The sequence below is a fragment of the Pungitius pungitius genome, chromosome 16 (genome assembly GCF_949316345.1).
Source record: "Pungitius pungitius chromosome 16, fPunPun2.1, whole genome shotgun sequence".
Taxonomy (NCBI): domain Eukaryota; kingdom Metazoa; phylum Chordata; class Actinopteri; order Perciformes; family Gasterosteidae; genus Pungitius; species Pungitius pungitius.
Window position 1 is genome coordinate 4,334,922 of NC_084915.1, and position 14,040 is coordinate 4,348,961.

General features: G+C 43.5%; 1 protein-coding gene across 2 annotated transcripts; it reads left to right on the plus strand.

The window, feature by feature from the left end:
- The first annotated feature begins 163 nt into the window (after positions 1–163).
- LOC119215032 (C2 domain-containing protein 2) lies at positions 164–13,839 on the plus strand. 2 transcript variants are annotated; one of them, XM_037466780.2, is made up of 14 exons: positions 164–1,020; positions 1,247–1,342; positions 2,513–2,632; positions 4,753–4,854; positions 5,306–5,422; positions 6,875–6,983; positions 8,111–8,219; positions 8,317–8,381; positions 8,494–8,609; positions 8,756–8,924; positions 9,507–9,748; positions 10,145–10,412; positions 10,682–10,721; positions 11,223–13,839. In XM_037466780.2, exons 1-14 carry the CDS (start codon positions 739–741, stop codon positions 11,518–11,520), a joined length of 2,133 nt encoding a protein of 710 aa, XP_037322677.2. In that variant the 5' UTR covers positions 164–738; the 3' UTR covers positions 11,521–13,839. The 2 variants fall into 2 exon arrangements, with proteins under 2 accessions (XP_037322677.2, XP_037322678.1); XM_037466781.2 differs by lacking the exon at positions 10,682–10,721 and having other exon boundaries at positions 165–1,020; positions 11,223–13,838.
- The last annotated feature ends 201 nt before the right edge of the window (positions 13,840–14,040 follow it).

Genomic DNA, 14,040 nt, shown 5'->3' on the forward strand with positions numbered 1-14,040 from the left:
ATCGAATCAACCATCTAATAACATTGCTGCTTTAAAGCAGACAACATACTTTATATAAACCCAAACTTAGCGTCAGTTGGGTCGTACGTTCGGTTTCGCGAGACCACGACACTCAAACTCTCGAAAAGTGTCGCAGTGCATTCTGGGACTTACAGTTTGTGCCACATATCCGTTTAGAAACGGCAACTTTGTACAGTCAGCCTGAGCCGCCGAGCGATCCGCCGCGGAGACGAATGCACCCTTCTCTTCCAGGATGTTTCCCCGGGACACTTTGTCTGGTTATCGTTCGGCGGAACTAAACTACTAGACTAGACTTTGGAAATAGTTCATATTCGTAGAACTTTGGCGGCTTCATAGCTGGTGAAGAATAGCAAGTTGAGCGAACCGTGGCGAAGATTAGCTAACTAAGCTAACAACCATATTCAGTGAGATGCGGAGAGTGCGCGTATCTGCAGTCCATTTGAATCCAGAGACTACCTTTTGGCTCTTAACAATGCTCTAGGTCTATACGAGCAGCTCGCATAGTTTGTGACATCTACATTCGCTTGTTAAAGCTGCTTTAGAGTACTGCACCATGGATCACAATAAGCATTATTTGTTTTGGGCGTTGAGATCTGTGTTGCTTTCTGTGGGCGAACGGTTTCATTGATCTTTGATTCCAATACAGACTATGAGGTTGCCAGGACATTTGTCTTAGGAAGTGTCTTAATCTGCGATCAACGTTCTCACCGGCAAAGAATGTCCGACCCAGAAAGTTCCCGTTCATATTTCGCTTTCGAGGATCCGCAGTGGCTATGCATGGTCACACTTTTCTTCGCATCGCTCGTCACTCTAATAGTGTATTTCGTGCAGTACTTCCAACAACGAGGTGTCGGAAAGAAGCGCACCGCTGCCGAGGACGATGCGGCGAAGGAAGAAGCGGCGGCTCTGCTGGGATGGGCGCTGTCACTGAAGAGCTGGAGGAGTCAGTGGACAGGAGCTTGGTGCAGGGCTTTGAATGAGCGATCCAAGAGGAGTGGGGTAAGTGTCAGCACGAACCACGAGCCCTCCGTCAATGCCTATGTCATGTAATGCGAAAATCATTTCATTTCCATTCTCTGACATTAGACCAAACGCTGTCACTCTACTCGTTTTCATTTGCGCCATCTTGGTCGTTGTCTTTCTGGTGCTTGGTGGTATCAAGTCGCAACACATGAACTGAGGTTTGAGTTGCGGAATTTAATCTTGCCATTACCTTCCTCAACAGAGTCCGGTTCTGTTGACATTTGAAGAGAATGATCTTGAGGCGACGGACCTCCGGGTCAGCCACGTCTCCAGCTTTCAGAAGTCTGCCAAAAGCAAGGTACACTGATCATACAGTAATTGAAGAATGTAGAGCTGATTATCTGGATCAATTTATCCTATGTTTGGTTCAGATACAGTGTCCTCTTCCTCCCAAACACTAGCAAGATCAAATCTTTCTTTTTCATAGCAGCCTCAGCATTCATTTGGGTAAAGGCATCAGTAGGCACACAGATTTTGGGTTTTCTTTTTATGTACTTAATAAAAACTGTCTTGTAAATCATCCTCCCCCCAATCTTATTCAGTGAAGAGGGAGCGGCTCCTCGCCCAGTGCTGCATGTCAACCTGCAGTGAACAAGCACCAAGTCATCCATCACCTGGCCAACTTTTGTACAGACGTTTCGCCCATTCATTTAGATTTGGCAAATGAATCTGCTCCGCAATGCATAAAAAACAAAAAGTCACAGGAGTCGATAAATGGGTTCTTTTTATGAGACGTTGGTCCAATGAAGCTTCTTCTTATCGGTCAAACAGATGTATGTAGAGCAGAGTGTGTTTAGGACAAACTGCCACAGGGCGGCTTTTTTTGGGGGGGAGGGTCAAATAGGGACAAATTGCTCACTGTGCTGCTGGCCTGATTGTCTTTGCACGACTCCCGATGCAAACTCAGCCCTTTCTTTGTCACAATCATGATGTGGAGCAAAAATACCAGGTGGTCTGTTGTCAATGAAGGGAGTTTAATGAACAGAGGCTTATTTTTGCCCACTCACTGTGTATGTGAGCGGGCGCATGAGCTCTAAGAAGCTTACATAGCTGTCAGGCTCAGTCGCAAGGACGAGCAGGTGGACAGGAATGCACCCTGCTTAGGTTTCTCCCCACGGTGGTCTAATACCCAACAGGACTCAAACACACCCATCCAGTTTTGGATGAATACAATGAATAGATGTGTTTTAGAATAAAAGGACACTTGTGATGGTCCAGATGCATGCCTTTTAAAAGCGAGTGCAGATGTTCATCCGTTTTCACATTTGGCATTGACTTCATCTAATGCAGATGTCTTCACTCTACTCTTCCAAGCTATAGCACCTTACAGTATAGTACACATCCTAGTGCCCCTTCCTGTTTTGCGTTTCTTTTTTATGTGAGTCACATGGGAATGCTGTCATGGCTCAACTTTGGCGTTCTTAGTATATTTACACTACGCTAACGTCTCAATTTGTCTTCCCAACAGGCCACCCGCTGCAGTGTGGTCGGCGAGCAGCTTCGGTTCTCTCTCGGCGCATCATCGGCAGCCACGGCTGCTGCAGATCCTTGTAAATACACCGTGTGTATAGCTCCACTGGAGTTGCAGGTAAATACTCTTTAGTCTGTCTTAAGGCACCTATTAAAGTCGCAGGTGTCTTGAGGGTAAGCAGTACTCGTATTGTTTTTTATCTGCATAGCTCTACAATAACTGTTTGAAAACAGAGACATCTTTTAGCAGCATCCCCGCCCCCCCCCCCCCCCCCCCCGGTTTAGTTTAGTGGAAGATTTTATTGAACGTGATGTGCCGCCCAGCTCTGGGTCACTGCTGGCAGGATCTGAGATGATAGGATATCTTTCTGTGCTTGGCAAATGACCCCAAGACCTCATTAAGATCACTGTCGGCCCTGTTTCCAGTAGGGCTGGCCCACTTTGTCTGCATCAATATTTGTCGCAATTTCTTTTATTTATTTATCATGCCCACACGCGACTGACTAATTGTCTCTGTAAAATATCACAGTCATCAATTGGAGCGAGTCAAGTGTGATCTTTAGTGGGTGGTGCTCATTGAGCCGCGGTAAGCCTTCATCCTGCTCTGAGTGTCAGTGTTAAATCCAAACCAAAGTATGGATATAAGCGGCTGTACAAGCTAACCCAATTTTATCACGACTATTTTTAAACCAATAAGGTGCTTGTCTCCCCAGCTGAACTCATTGCGCCATGAATACGACTCAAGTAAGTGAGAGACTCGAAAGCCGAAGTCGGGATTTGAGTCGGACCGGTTTTGTTTTGGTTACGGATTGTTGTTGTAAGAGAAACATAGAGGGAGCCTCTTGTCTCCTTTTCACTAAAATTGTTTCAGCTTAGTCTGGAAAGGTCAGAGGGCCCTTTTCAAAAATCCATCCACTGGAACAGTTGTTAGCTTTTGACTGGGGTTCCCTGCTAGAATGGTCCTGGCGCGTGTGTCGTGGCCTGTCAAAATGTGTGGAGGGAAACACGGGTGACCTACGTCGGCCCGATGCGGTAATGCCTTATTTGCATAATATTTCGGTTATGTTATTTGAATGACTACATTATATCTTTGAATATCCAATCAAAGCGTTTGGAGTTTTATTGTTGGGCCAATGCGGCCTTGCACACAAAGCTGTTTGCAGGAGCTGATCGGCGTCTCATCTATTACACCCTGTGATAATATTCTGCTGGATCCATCAAAGCGTTTGTCATTGTTCTCTGATGAAGCCTTTGTTCGGCATCACAGAGGCGGTTGTTCAGTCTTTCCCTGGAATCCAGACATGCTGGGACAGGATGGCCCGGACTGTTTTCTGTGTTTCTCTTTTACGCTCTTCTCTTTTCACTTTGTCCGCTCAAGTGTTGCTGTACACCCTGCGGACCTCCTCGCCTTTTTCCTTTTGGTCAGGCAGCCTAGAGAGGCAGTGCATATTGTTCGCCGTAGAGACCAGTGCGCCGGCTGCGTCGCCAGTGTTAAATGGAAATAAGTTGATGTAAAAGTTTCCTAGTACTGAGAATAGGATGTGATTATAAGGGAAAGAACAGTTTTCGGGGTTTTTTGAAACAAAGAAAGTAAACCAAATGGTCATTTAGTCATTGGTATTCAAGATCTTCAAATCAAATCAAGAGATTGCAAGGAGTGAGGGTTACAGGACCGCGTTTACAACTGGTATTGTTGTTCCGGTAGTGGAGATGGCCAGATGCTTTTTGGTTATCCTCCTGCTTGGTGGGCTAGTGCTAGGCAACATGGCACAGGACATAACACCCCATCTGGTTTGCACAGTTACTCCAGAGAATCGACCATCCCCAAATGTGCTACCGGGGATATTTACTAAAAGAACTTCCACTGATAATCTCTTATAACGGCAGCTATGTACTGAACGTTAGCTGGGATAAAAGAGGCGCTATCCTCTTCCTGTTTTGGTGGTGCAATGGTTGATGCACTTCCTTCCTTTTCCCAGGAGCACAGTCCGAGAGACAAAATGGTAAAGTCAAAGTGAGGCTAAAGGGAACAAATCGAAACTTTATAAAGCTATTACATTGAGCAAATAGCACTTCCTTTACAAAGCAGTTCAAGCTAAAACCTTTCGATGTCAAAAAATATCCTGAAACTTTGCACTAATATTTTAATGACTGATTTATTTTTTAATGACAATATTATGTCCGATACTACAGCGAGGGACCTCTGATACAGAGTTTCCTCTCTTCTGTGTCCCTCAGCTTAACCTGCAGATGCAAGACGCTGCAGATGTGATCAATGTGAGCTGGGGATTGTCTCCGTTGGAGACGGGGCAGCTGCAGGTGACCCCCACCTTCAACCAGGTAATTTAACAGGACGATACCCCTGTAATTTGCATTGATGCTAATATACCAGAGAAAATGTGATCTTGAATTTGTGTTAATAAAATATTTTTCTTTTTTTTTTCTTTATAAAGTCTATGTTGTGTCTGTTTGAGGTTGTGTTTTTGATTTACATTACATGTCATTTAGCCGATACTTTTATCCAAAGTGACTTTCAATAAGTGCAGTGGTCGAATGGCGGCAGCAGGGAGACCTGCCAGGAGAGAGTTACAGTAGTCAAGGCAGGAGATGACAAGAGCCTGAATCAGTACCTGTGCCGCCTTCAAATGAGAAGGGGTCGTATTCTCCTGATGTTGTGGAGCGTGGACCTACAGGATCGTATTGTCAGTTTAATATTGTCGATAAGCTTTGAATATGTGAGACACGTCTAATATGATCATCTCTCTCTCTCTCTCTCTCTCTCTCACTGCAGGACCATGTTAACACCTCCAGTGTGGCATCCATTACGGAGCATCTGAGGCAGCTGTTGTGTGTGACGCGTCCCTCTGTGCTGCTGAGCTGCAGGCCCGCTCAGGCCTCAGAGATCAAGGTAAGCGGAGGAGTCACAGCCGATGCTTAACATGTCGGGAGCTGCCACACGAGAACGTCGGCGGACACATGCGTGCACGTTGGTCATACAGGGTTGCTGTTTGCAGCACTGCATTACTGCAACTTCAAGTACTGTCTTTGTTGACAACACTGTATAAAACAACAATGTGTAATGTTACATTTTAACACCCTAGTGGCACAAAGGAGATCTTGCACGTTAAGTTTCTACTTAATCTTATATCAAGGTCACTCAAGGCAACTAATCAGATTTACTGTGATGCAACACAGATACTACTCAAGGGTTTTTGCATCTGTGTTAAACCTACCAGCAACCCTGTCTCTAAAAAATGTTAAAGAACCCTAATGGAAGCAATCACAACCCTGCACAAAAATAGTGTGCCGGTTTAAAATAAACAAGTTCATTATGCTGACATGCATTTACTCATAGGTTTTTTGCTCTTTGCCCAGCCATTCCCGGGTATCATGTGTTCCTGGTGTGATCACCTGTCGTCAAGTCTCACAGGTGTTGACAAATGCCGCGCAAGTGAGCAGAGCCCAAAGTGTTGACTTGGAGTTTTCAATCAGTAACCAGGAAATGTTTGAAAAGTTATCAAGTTATTCTCTTTTTGTCTGCACGTGTTTAATATGATGACCCATCATCGGGGCCTGGCCTACGTACTGTCTTTGAGAAGCTCTAGCCAGGTCCAAATAAAAGGTGTCCCATGACCTTTCACCTCAGAATATGTGGATGAAAGTGGGTTCTGTTAGAATCCCCTTCCCTACAGAAATCCCCCTTTATGTTGTTTCTTTGAATCCAATGTAGGGATAAAACTATTATTTGAATTTCAATTATTAAAATTGATTAATCAGATATAAAAAAACAGCATTAAAAAAGCATTATTTTTCAACCCTTTATTAAAAAAAACTGATGAAATTCACCGTGCATAAGAAACACATCAAAAAGTATACAAATAGGTTGCTCCTTGAATCCGAGAACTTGACAGGATTTGTTTGAACATCAGAACTTAGAGAGACGCACACACACACACACACACACACACACACACACCGAAGGTCACATGAAGGTTATTTATTAAATTATTACCTTCATTGTAGTGCAAGTTAAGTAAATGAATACACCACATGTAAATGACCACATCTAAATGATGACCATGAGGAAGTGCTCTGAAATTACTTTAAATGGCATGCTTTCGTTTGAGGTGCTGAATCATGTTGTCACGTAGATTTTGCATATTTTGCAATTGACTCACTTTTTTAGTTTATTTAGTGTGAAATGCTCCCACACTTTGGACGACTCGAGTCGTACAGACGTCTCTGCCAGCGCCACGTGATTCACATTCCTGGGTTGTATAAAGGGGACCTTTGCTTCCATTGTTGCTTTTGATGTTATGGCCAGTACTTAGTCATTAACTGACTTTGGCTTCTCCAATAGGAGGCGTGCAACAACGTGCTTTCACCCCCAAAACCCCCCCGTGCCCACGACTGGAAGCTGTTGGTGAAGAACATCCGGGTGACCCTGAATCAGGAGGACGGTGCTGCAGGTTGGACCTCTCCTGTTTCTTAAAAAAAGTGTACACATGTTGAGATGAAGCAGCTGTAGCTAGTTTCCTTATTCTGTCCTGAGCCCACAAACCAACATCCGTCGCCTCACATCTTCGTCGCGTCGTGTCATTTTGCACGTTTATTGTAGTCTGTTTACACTCATGATGACATAGCGAAATGGAAACATTGACGCACTGTGGGCGCTTTAACTTGCTCAGTGGGGCTAGGTGAGCTAGCAGCATTGAGTACAGAATACAGATGCACGCAGATATTTTGAACTCCTGATTTATAAGTATAGCTATAGGTCGGAGGGAACATATATCATTTTGATTCTGGTTTGAACTGTCTTTTACCCATCTGGTTCCTTATATATTTCTTTTCAAAGGCACTGCGAAGTGACGTTGTGCGAAGTTTCCCAGTGTTTTAGTATTTCTTTTAAAAATGTTCTTTTATTAATTCCATATGTATATCCGGACGTGATTCAACCATTTTTAAACATCACAGAGTAACATACATTCTGTTACAGCTAATCAGCATTGAATTTATCATAGTTTCGGCCTTGCCTTTGTTTATTTTGCCAACATGTGGTACTGAGGCTCTCCAGATAACAAGGCAGTCAAAGCTGGTTACCTGCTTCTTAGAGCTGAACTATGCTTTCAGTTTATTAATAATACACTTACACTGCTGGTCTGGTCCTACAAAATAATTATGATTAGAATGAAAACAATGTGTTGTAGAAAAGGAGTCACAAAAAGCAGTTTAAATCATCTTGTACTCCAAAACCGTAACCACATCCACAACAAGAGTCACTCGCTAATTATGAATCATCGACTCCAGACATCCTCTTCAGTATTCTGGCCTGCCCTTGATAATGCACAGCTGAGACATGATAGAGCGCTCCACACCTCATATCTGTTTCCTGTCCTCTGAGGGAAGCGTAGCACTTGGCTTCACGTGAGACTTTCTGCAGAATCCCTAGCTAGCCACAGAAGCCGAATGCGCTGTATTCATTGAGTCGCTGTGCCTTCACAGTATTGGAACCTGACTATTATTATTATTATGTATTAATATATGACTCTGACCGTGCGTGTGTGTGTGTAATGTTGACTTGTGCTGTGTTTTGCAGGCGGCATGAGTCCTTTGTGTGTAATGCAGCTAGATGATCCTCCACAGAGGCTTAATACCTCCGTTTTGAAGAACACAACCAGTCCTGCCTGGGACCAGCCGTTTATCTTGTAAGATTTACTGCAAACACTTTTTTTTGTGCAATCCACCAACGTCTGTAATGTAATTTCTGTCTTTCCCTTTCTTTTGCTTTTGCTTTCTGGCCAGTGAACTGAATGGTCGATCAAAAGAGCTCAATATTGAGTTAATGAATGATGGAGAACCTCAAGAAAGTAAGAAAAGAATAATACTGAATAATATTTTTTTATTTATTATAATTTTTTGACATAATGTGAGTCATTGTTTTGTACTATCAGACTGAAGTAGGTGTGTTTTTCTTTTCAGATGCGTTACTTGGTCGGGTGTCGGTGCCTTTTGATCTAGTAAAGAAGCAGCCCAATGGGCAGCAGACATTTGCACTCATGACCAAAGACGTAGTGACTGGATCACTAACTACTGATGTAAGATCACATCTGAGTTACCACTGCGAGATTGACACATGTTTGCCTTCTTTTCAACATCAATTCTTGAGCTCTCTTTTATCATTCCTTTGTACAAAGTTGTAACAATAACTGTGTGTGGGGCGGGGGGTCGTTGTATCATTCAGTTTACCTATCTGGAGCCCAGTGAGGTGAGGTCCTGGCACCCTCCCACCCCAGCCTCCAATAAGCGGGTGGAGATGGACCGTACAGTCATGCCCTGTGGCACGGTGGTCACCACCATCACCGCAGTGAAGAGCAAGCCGGGCCGCCCCCCCGCCCTTGGATTCAACATAGGTACAGAACCATAGATTGTCGACCACCCAGCACTGAGATCCTAAAAGAGGATATGGACATATGGACAGATAGTACAGAAAGGCTCATTGAGGTACACACGATGAGGCTGGGATTATTTTGTGATTGTAACAAGATACCAATTTAATCCATAACATTATTTCTATATAAATCAATGAAAGCCTTCAGAGACTAATGAGATTGTTTCTATGTGTGGCCAAAATTGTTTTTCCCAAAAAAGGTATTTGCCATGCTGGCACATTTTTTCTATAGATGCCAATGTAAAAAGTATACCTGCTAATTATTGTCATCGTAACATTGTCACCTGGTTAGAATTTAGCCTCAGCGAGCACCCAGCGAGATACTTGTTATTCCACAAGTACCCTCAATTTGAGTTGGTCCAATCACCTTAAAAACCAAAATAATGCAATCAGAAACTATAGCGTATAGAAGGTCGAACAAATCTGTAACTGGTTATACTTGCAGCTCTATCACAAAATAAGTGCAGATTAAAGCACAGGAAATGTACAATATAAACAATGTCTGTCTGGACGAGTCCATTTAACTTACTTGGCGCTTACTCAGACCCGACCCACAGAGCGGTGGCCCCCAGGTCTAAGCTGTCGGAGCGGCGTGTGTCCGAGCAGGCGTCCATGATGGCGGCCACAGTCAGCAAGGCCCTGTCCTCGTCTGATACCGAGCTGCTGATGCTCAATGGCACCGACCCGGTGGCTGAAGCCGCCATCAGACAGCTCCACCAATCCGCCAAGCAGAAGCTCAAGTCTCCGGTGAAGAAGAGTACAATAATCATCTCGGGCATCGCCAAAGTAAGGATGCGTTCCAGCATCATTTTTTTTTCTCTGTGTGCCATACAAATGTGTGTGTGCATTATATTGCCACATCTGAGCACACTCAGTGTTCCCTTTTATCATGACATCAAACATTTTCAAGATGAACTCTTTTGGTTTTATAAATATGCCAGTTTTAGTGTGTAAATTCAATTTCGAGCAGAGGCCTAAAAACTGCAGACTGCTAGTAGTAATCCTATCCATGTGTTTTAGAAAGAAAGCAAACACTGCTCCTCAGAGCCGCCATGGCAAACAGTGGGCCATTCATGATGCCAGAGTAATCATTTACGTGATTGCATGCAAATGTTGAATCTCACTACACCAAAAACAGATTATTTTTCTTTTTTTAAAGTTTTAATTCACTCCTTTCCCCAGACGCCCCTGTCTCAGGATGACGAGCTCGCTCTGATGGCGGGCTACGCCGCAGCGATGGACGCCTCTATGTCGGAGAGCAGCTCCACTCAGGATGTGACCGCAGCGATTGCGACTGGGTCCAGTAGCCCTCCAGACATGTCTGAGCACCAGGAGGGGCCCAGTGGAATAGGCCGGCCTCCGGAGGACTGGGAGAGCCAGGCCGGAGTGGGGCTGGACAATTCCTCGCTGTCCATGTGCATCTCTGAGGCGAGCTGCAAGAAGAGAAGAGGTGAGAGGTCACAGAGGGGAGAGGGCTGCCGGAAGCCTCAGGGCCCCCTTGTCCAAGGATATTTAGAGGCATATTATTTAGAGGCATATTATTCGGTCAAATCTATTACTTTAAAGGCTGAATTTGATAAATGTTCATGTGTTGTTTTCAGGGCACTCTTGTTTTGTTTGTTTTTTGTTCTTTTTTCTCCTCTTACTGTGTCACTTTTTTTTTTTTTTCAAACTTTTCAATTTTCTCTTTTTTTGGAACTATCGTCACTGCCATCTTAGAGGAAAGCGGTGCTAAGCACACGTTAAATCCAGATCCAGAGTAAGTTGTTTGATGAGCTACTTGTAGTACCTATGTTTCTCTAGTGTGTCTAGTATCCACTCCTGTAGAGTACATAACCTAGTCTTCCTGTCATGTCAAATTCATGATCTGTTCATGCAAATCAATTGCATAAAAACCCGTCATATTGTCGCTTTTAGAGATTTAAAGCAAACCTAGGCCTAAAGGTAACATTGATTCATGCTAAGCTTGCAAAAATTAACTTAACCGGGGAAAACTAGATCCCTGCTTTTTAGTTCAACGAGGAATAAACCACTGTTTTACTCCAACTTGTCCCATCCATGCCAGATTTTATCATCTTCAATAATCCACAATGTCCATCAAACACAAATCTTGTGCTGCTTCAAATGTCTTCAAATCGCCGCCGCTTGAATATTGTCCATGCCCAAAGTTTAATTCTTTCACCAGGCTCGTTGCCTCATCGTAATCCTCGTCTCGCAGTTTCCTCGTTTTCATTCCCTGCGTTTATCCTGCACACCACAGGCAGCTTCCTCCAGAAGAGCGCCAAGCTCTTCTTCCGAAGGCGCCACCAGCGCAAGGACCCGGGGATGAGCCAATCCCACAACGACCTGGTGTACCTGGATTCTCCGGCCGTGATGGATCAGGCCAGCCGAACACCCACGCTCAGCCGCATGCTCAGCCGCAGGAGCAAGAACAAGAGCAAGGCCAACGGCTCTACCCCGGTGGAGGACCCTTGTGCGTGACCCCCACTCTCCCTCCCGCAAACGACTACCATTCACCATCTCCACCTCAATCCTGCACTGGCACACTTCCTGGCTGACTAACTCGCAGCCTGCAGCCTGCCCCCGCCTTGTGAACGGGGGAAAGCTGTGCAGGTGCAACAAAAACAATACTTTTTAACTGCCGTTTCGTGCTTCTCTCAAGAGGCAGAAATTCCACCAAAAGCAAGCACGTGCATGTGTAAATGAAGGTCTCCTGTCTTGGATTAATGGCATTTAAGGGGATATTGTTTTGCATGTTTGTTTTTTTATCTAATTTTATGCAACATGTTTGAAATGATTTGAGCGCTTTTGTGGCCTTTCTTCCGACAGAAGGGACCAATGTCGGCTGTCCCTCTTTACCTCCCTCACACTTGACGGCGAAGATAAAGCTCTCTCTCCTGTAATCCATACATTTCCTACGGTGGATCAACAGGACCAAAGAGTGGTGTTTGTATGATTTGCACAAAATTCTAGTACCTTTTTATTTAAAGTGCAATGACAGGAGCTGCTCTTGTGTCACATTTGGAAAGGGAGGTGTTTTTTCCACAGGTTTTTGACACTAATGCAATGAAATGTGGTATTGATATTGGTTCATTTAAGGAATCCTTTTCATTTATATTCCATGTGAAACAAGATCAGATCAACAGCTGGATGTAATGTGTACTTTGAAGTTTTTTAAAAGGGTCAACAGCCTGGTTTCTAACAGACATCAGAACCAGTTTTAGGTGATATTAATACGAAGCAGTGACACTGTGGTTTACATGGAACTTTAGCTACATGAGAGCATCTTCAAATGATATGCAACTTCCTTCTTTGTCTTCCTCAAAGACTTCCCTGTACACTACTGTCATCAGCAGGGTTGTTAATGTGTCGAAAGGGAACCCGGAGGGACTGTTATCCAAGGACTGTGACGTTACACTCGGCCATACTCGTGCTGATGAAAATCCATCCGAAATTAAGTTAATCGTTCTTTTATCGGATGTTTTATTGTAGTTTTGAACACATGAACAGGAGAATGTGTGGACAAACCTTTAGGTGAAAACAAAAGGTTTGGCTGTTTTCTTTTATCCAGCTAATGATTGTACTTTCCCTTTTTTTGCAAGCAGCTTGTTGAAGACATTTTCTGTACTTCATATTAACTACTGTTTTTTTCAATAATCTGCTCAGAGAATGGATGCGTCAGTGACTAAACTAACAGGTTGCCCTAGTTAATCCGAGGATTACGTCATAGGGAGGACTTGTCCTTTTGGGTCCTGAAGCGTCATCCGCCATCACAGCCGAGGGTTGAAGGACGTCGGCGAACAGTCGGAGAGACAAAGTCTTCGCCATGTTCCTTAGCCGTCTGCAATGTCCATCATCTAGAAGCCTATGCACATAATGTATTAACTGAGCAATTGCATTTCGACTATCTGAGAACTTTGAACAAACAACTCAACGCGTTGTTCGCGACACTGGCCTGCAGATACAGTGTGGGCTGTCGTCTGTATTTAAAGTACATGGCAGAGCTGTAATTCGGCTCTTCCAGCAACATGGGCTGAAGTCTGTTTGAAAACATGGGGAAGAACCCGGTATCGGGATGAAGAAAATTCTGTTAACTTTAAGAGAATCACATTTAAACTCTGTGGAAGGATGGGTGGGTGGGGGGTTAACTATACCCAGCTTCAGAGCTTATAGCGGCCTGCAAGCATTGCCTACTGTCATGCATTCTGCAGTAAGCAGTGGGGATGTGTGTGATTAATAAACTCTGATCTTTTTTTTCATTGGCATCTGTTTTGGGCACAAACGCTGACTAACGTCTGTTTTTGCAGAAAGTCAGTTATTTCCCTGCAGGGATTGTAACAAATATACATATCGAGTTATTTCATTTCCAGCAATAAATGATAATTTAATAACTGAGAATGTGTCCATCCTGTAGCAGATTCTTCGCGGCCCTCCTGTAGCTGTAGACGTTGATGCGCCATTCCACTCCTGGTACTCCATAGACAAGTTACATTTTTGCAGATTGTTCTCAATACAAAATATGTATATAAGTTCTAAAACATGTTGCATGTTTCAGTGAAAACAAGTCATTCAATCTAGAATTTAATTATTATAGGTATAGCTTTGTAAAGGGCGGTGTTGCAGGACCCAGACTCAAGAAGACCGATCGTGTAGACGGGTCATTTAGATGTAGATTTGTGGAATGAAATGTCTTACCCCAAAAAACGAAGCTGAAAGAAAGACCGGCAGGGCAGAGGTGAAGCTGAACTGTGACAAGTTTTACATTAAAATAGCCTACAGGTATACTTGAATACAAATTTTTCCAAAATGTTTTACTCCTATTTATATTCTTATTTTGTGATACAGACACGCATTTGATGTTTTTTCATGCAGAACAGGACTAAAAAAGACCTATTATAATATCCTCCTAAATCCCATTCAGATAATGACTTTTTTACTTTTGTTGCTTACAGTAGATTTCATATAGGATAAATTAAAAATTGTTCAACTCTTTTATGCAAGTCTTTGTGTACATTAAGGCAACATTTTGGCATTACATTGCGTTTCCATGTTTTTATTTTATTTACTTAAATACTTTA

Excerpts from the sequence above, each read along its gene's own strand:
- LOC119215032 (XM_037466780.2), top strand. The coding sequence starts at position 739 with ATGTCCGACCCAGAAAGTTCCCGTTCATATTTCGCTTTCGAGGATCCG. Across the intron at positions 5,423-6,874 it reads CTCAGGCCTCAGAGATCAAG|GAGGCGTGCAACAACGTGCT; the intron begins GTAAGCGGAGGA and ends CTTCTCCAATAG. Across the intron at positions 8,610-8,755 it reads CTGGATCACTAACTACTGAT|TTTACCTATCTGGAGCCCAG; the intron begins GTAAGATCACAT and ends TGTATCATTCAG.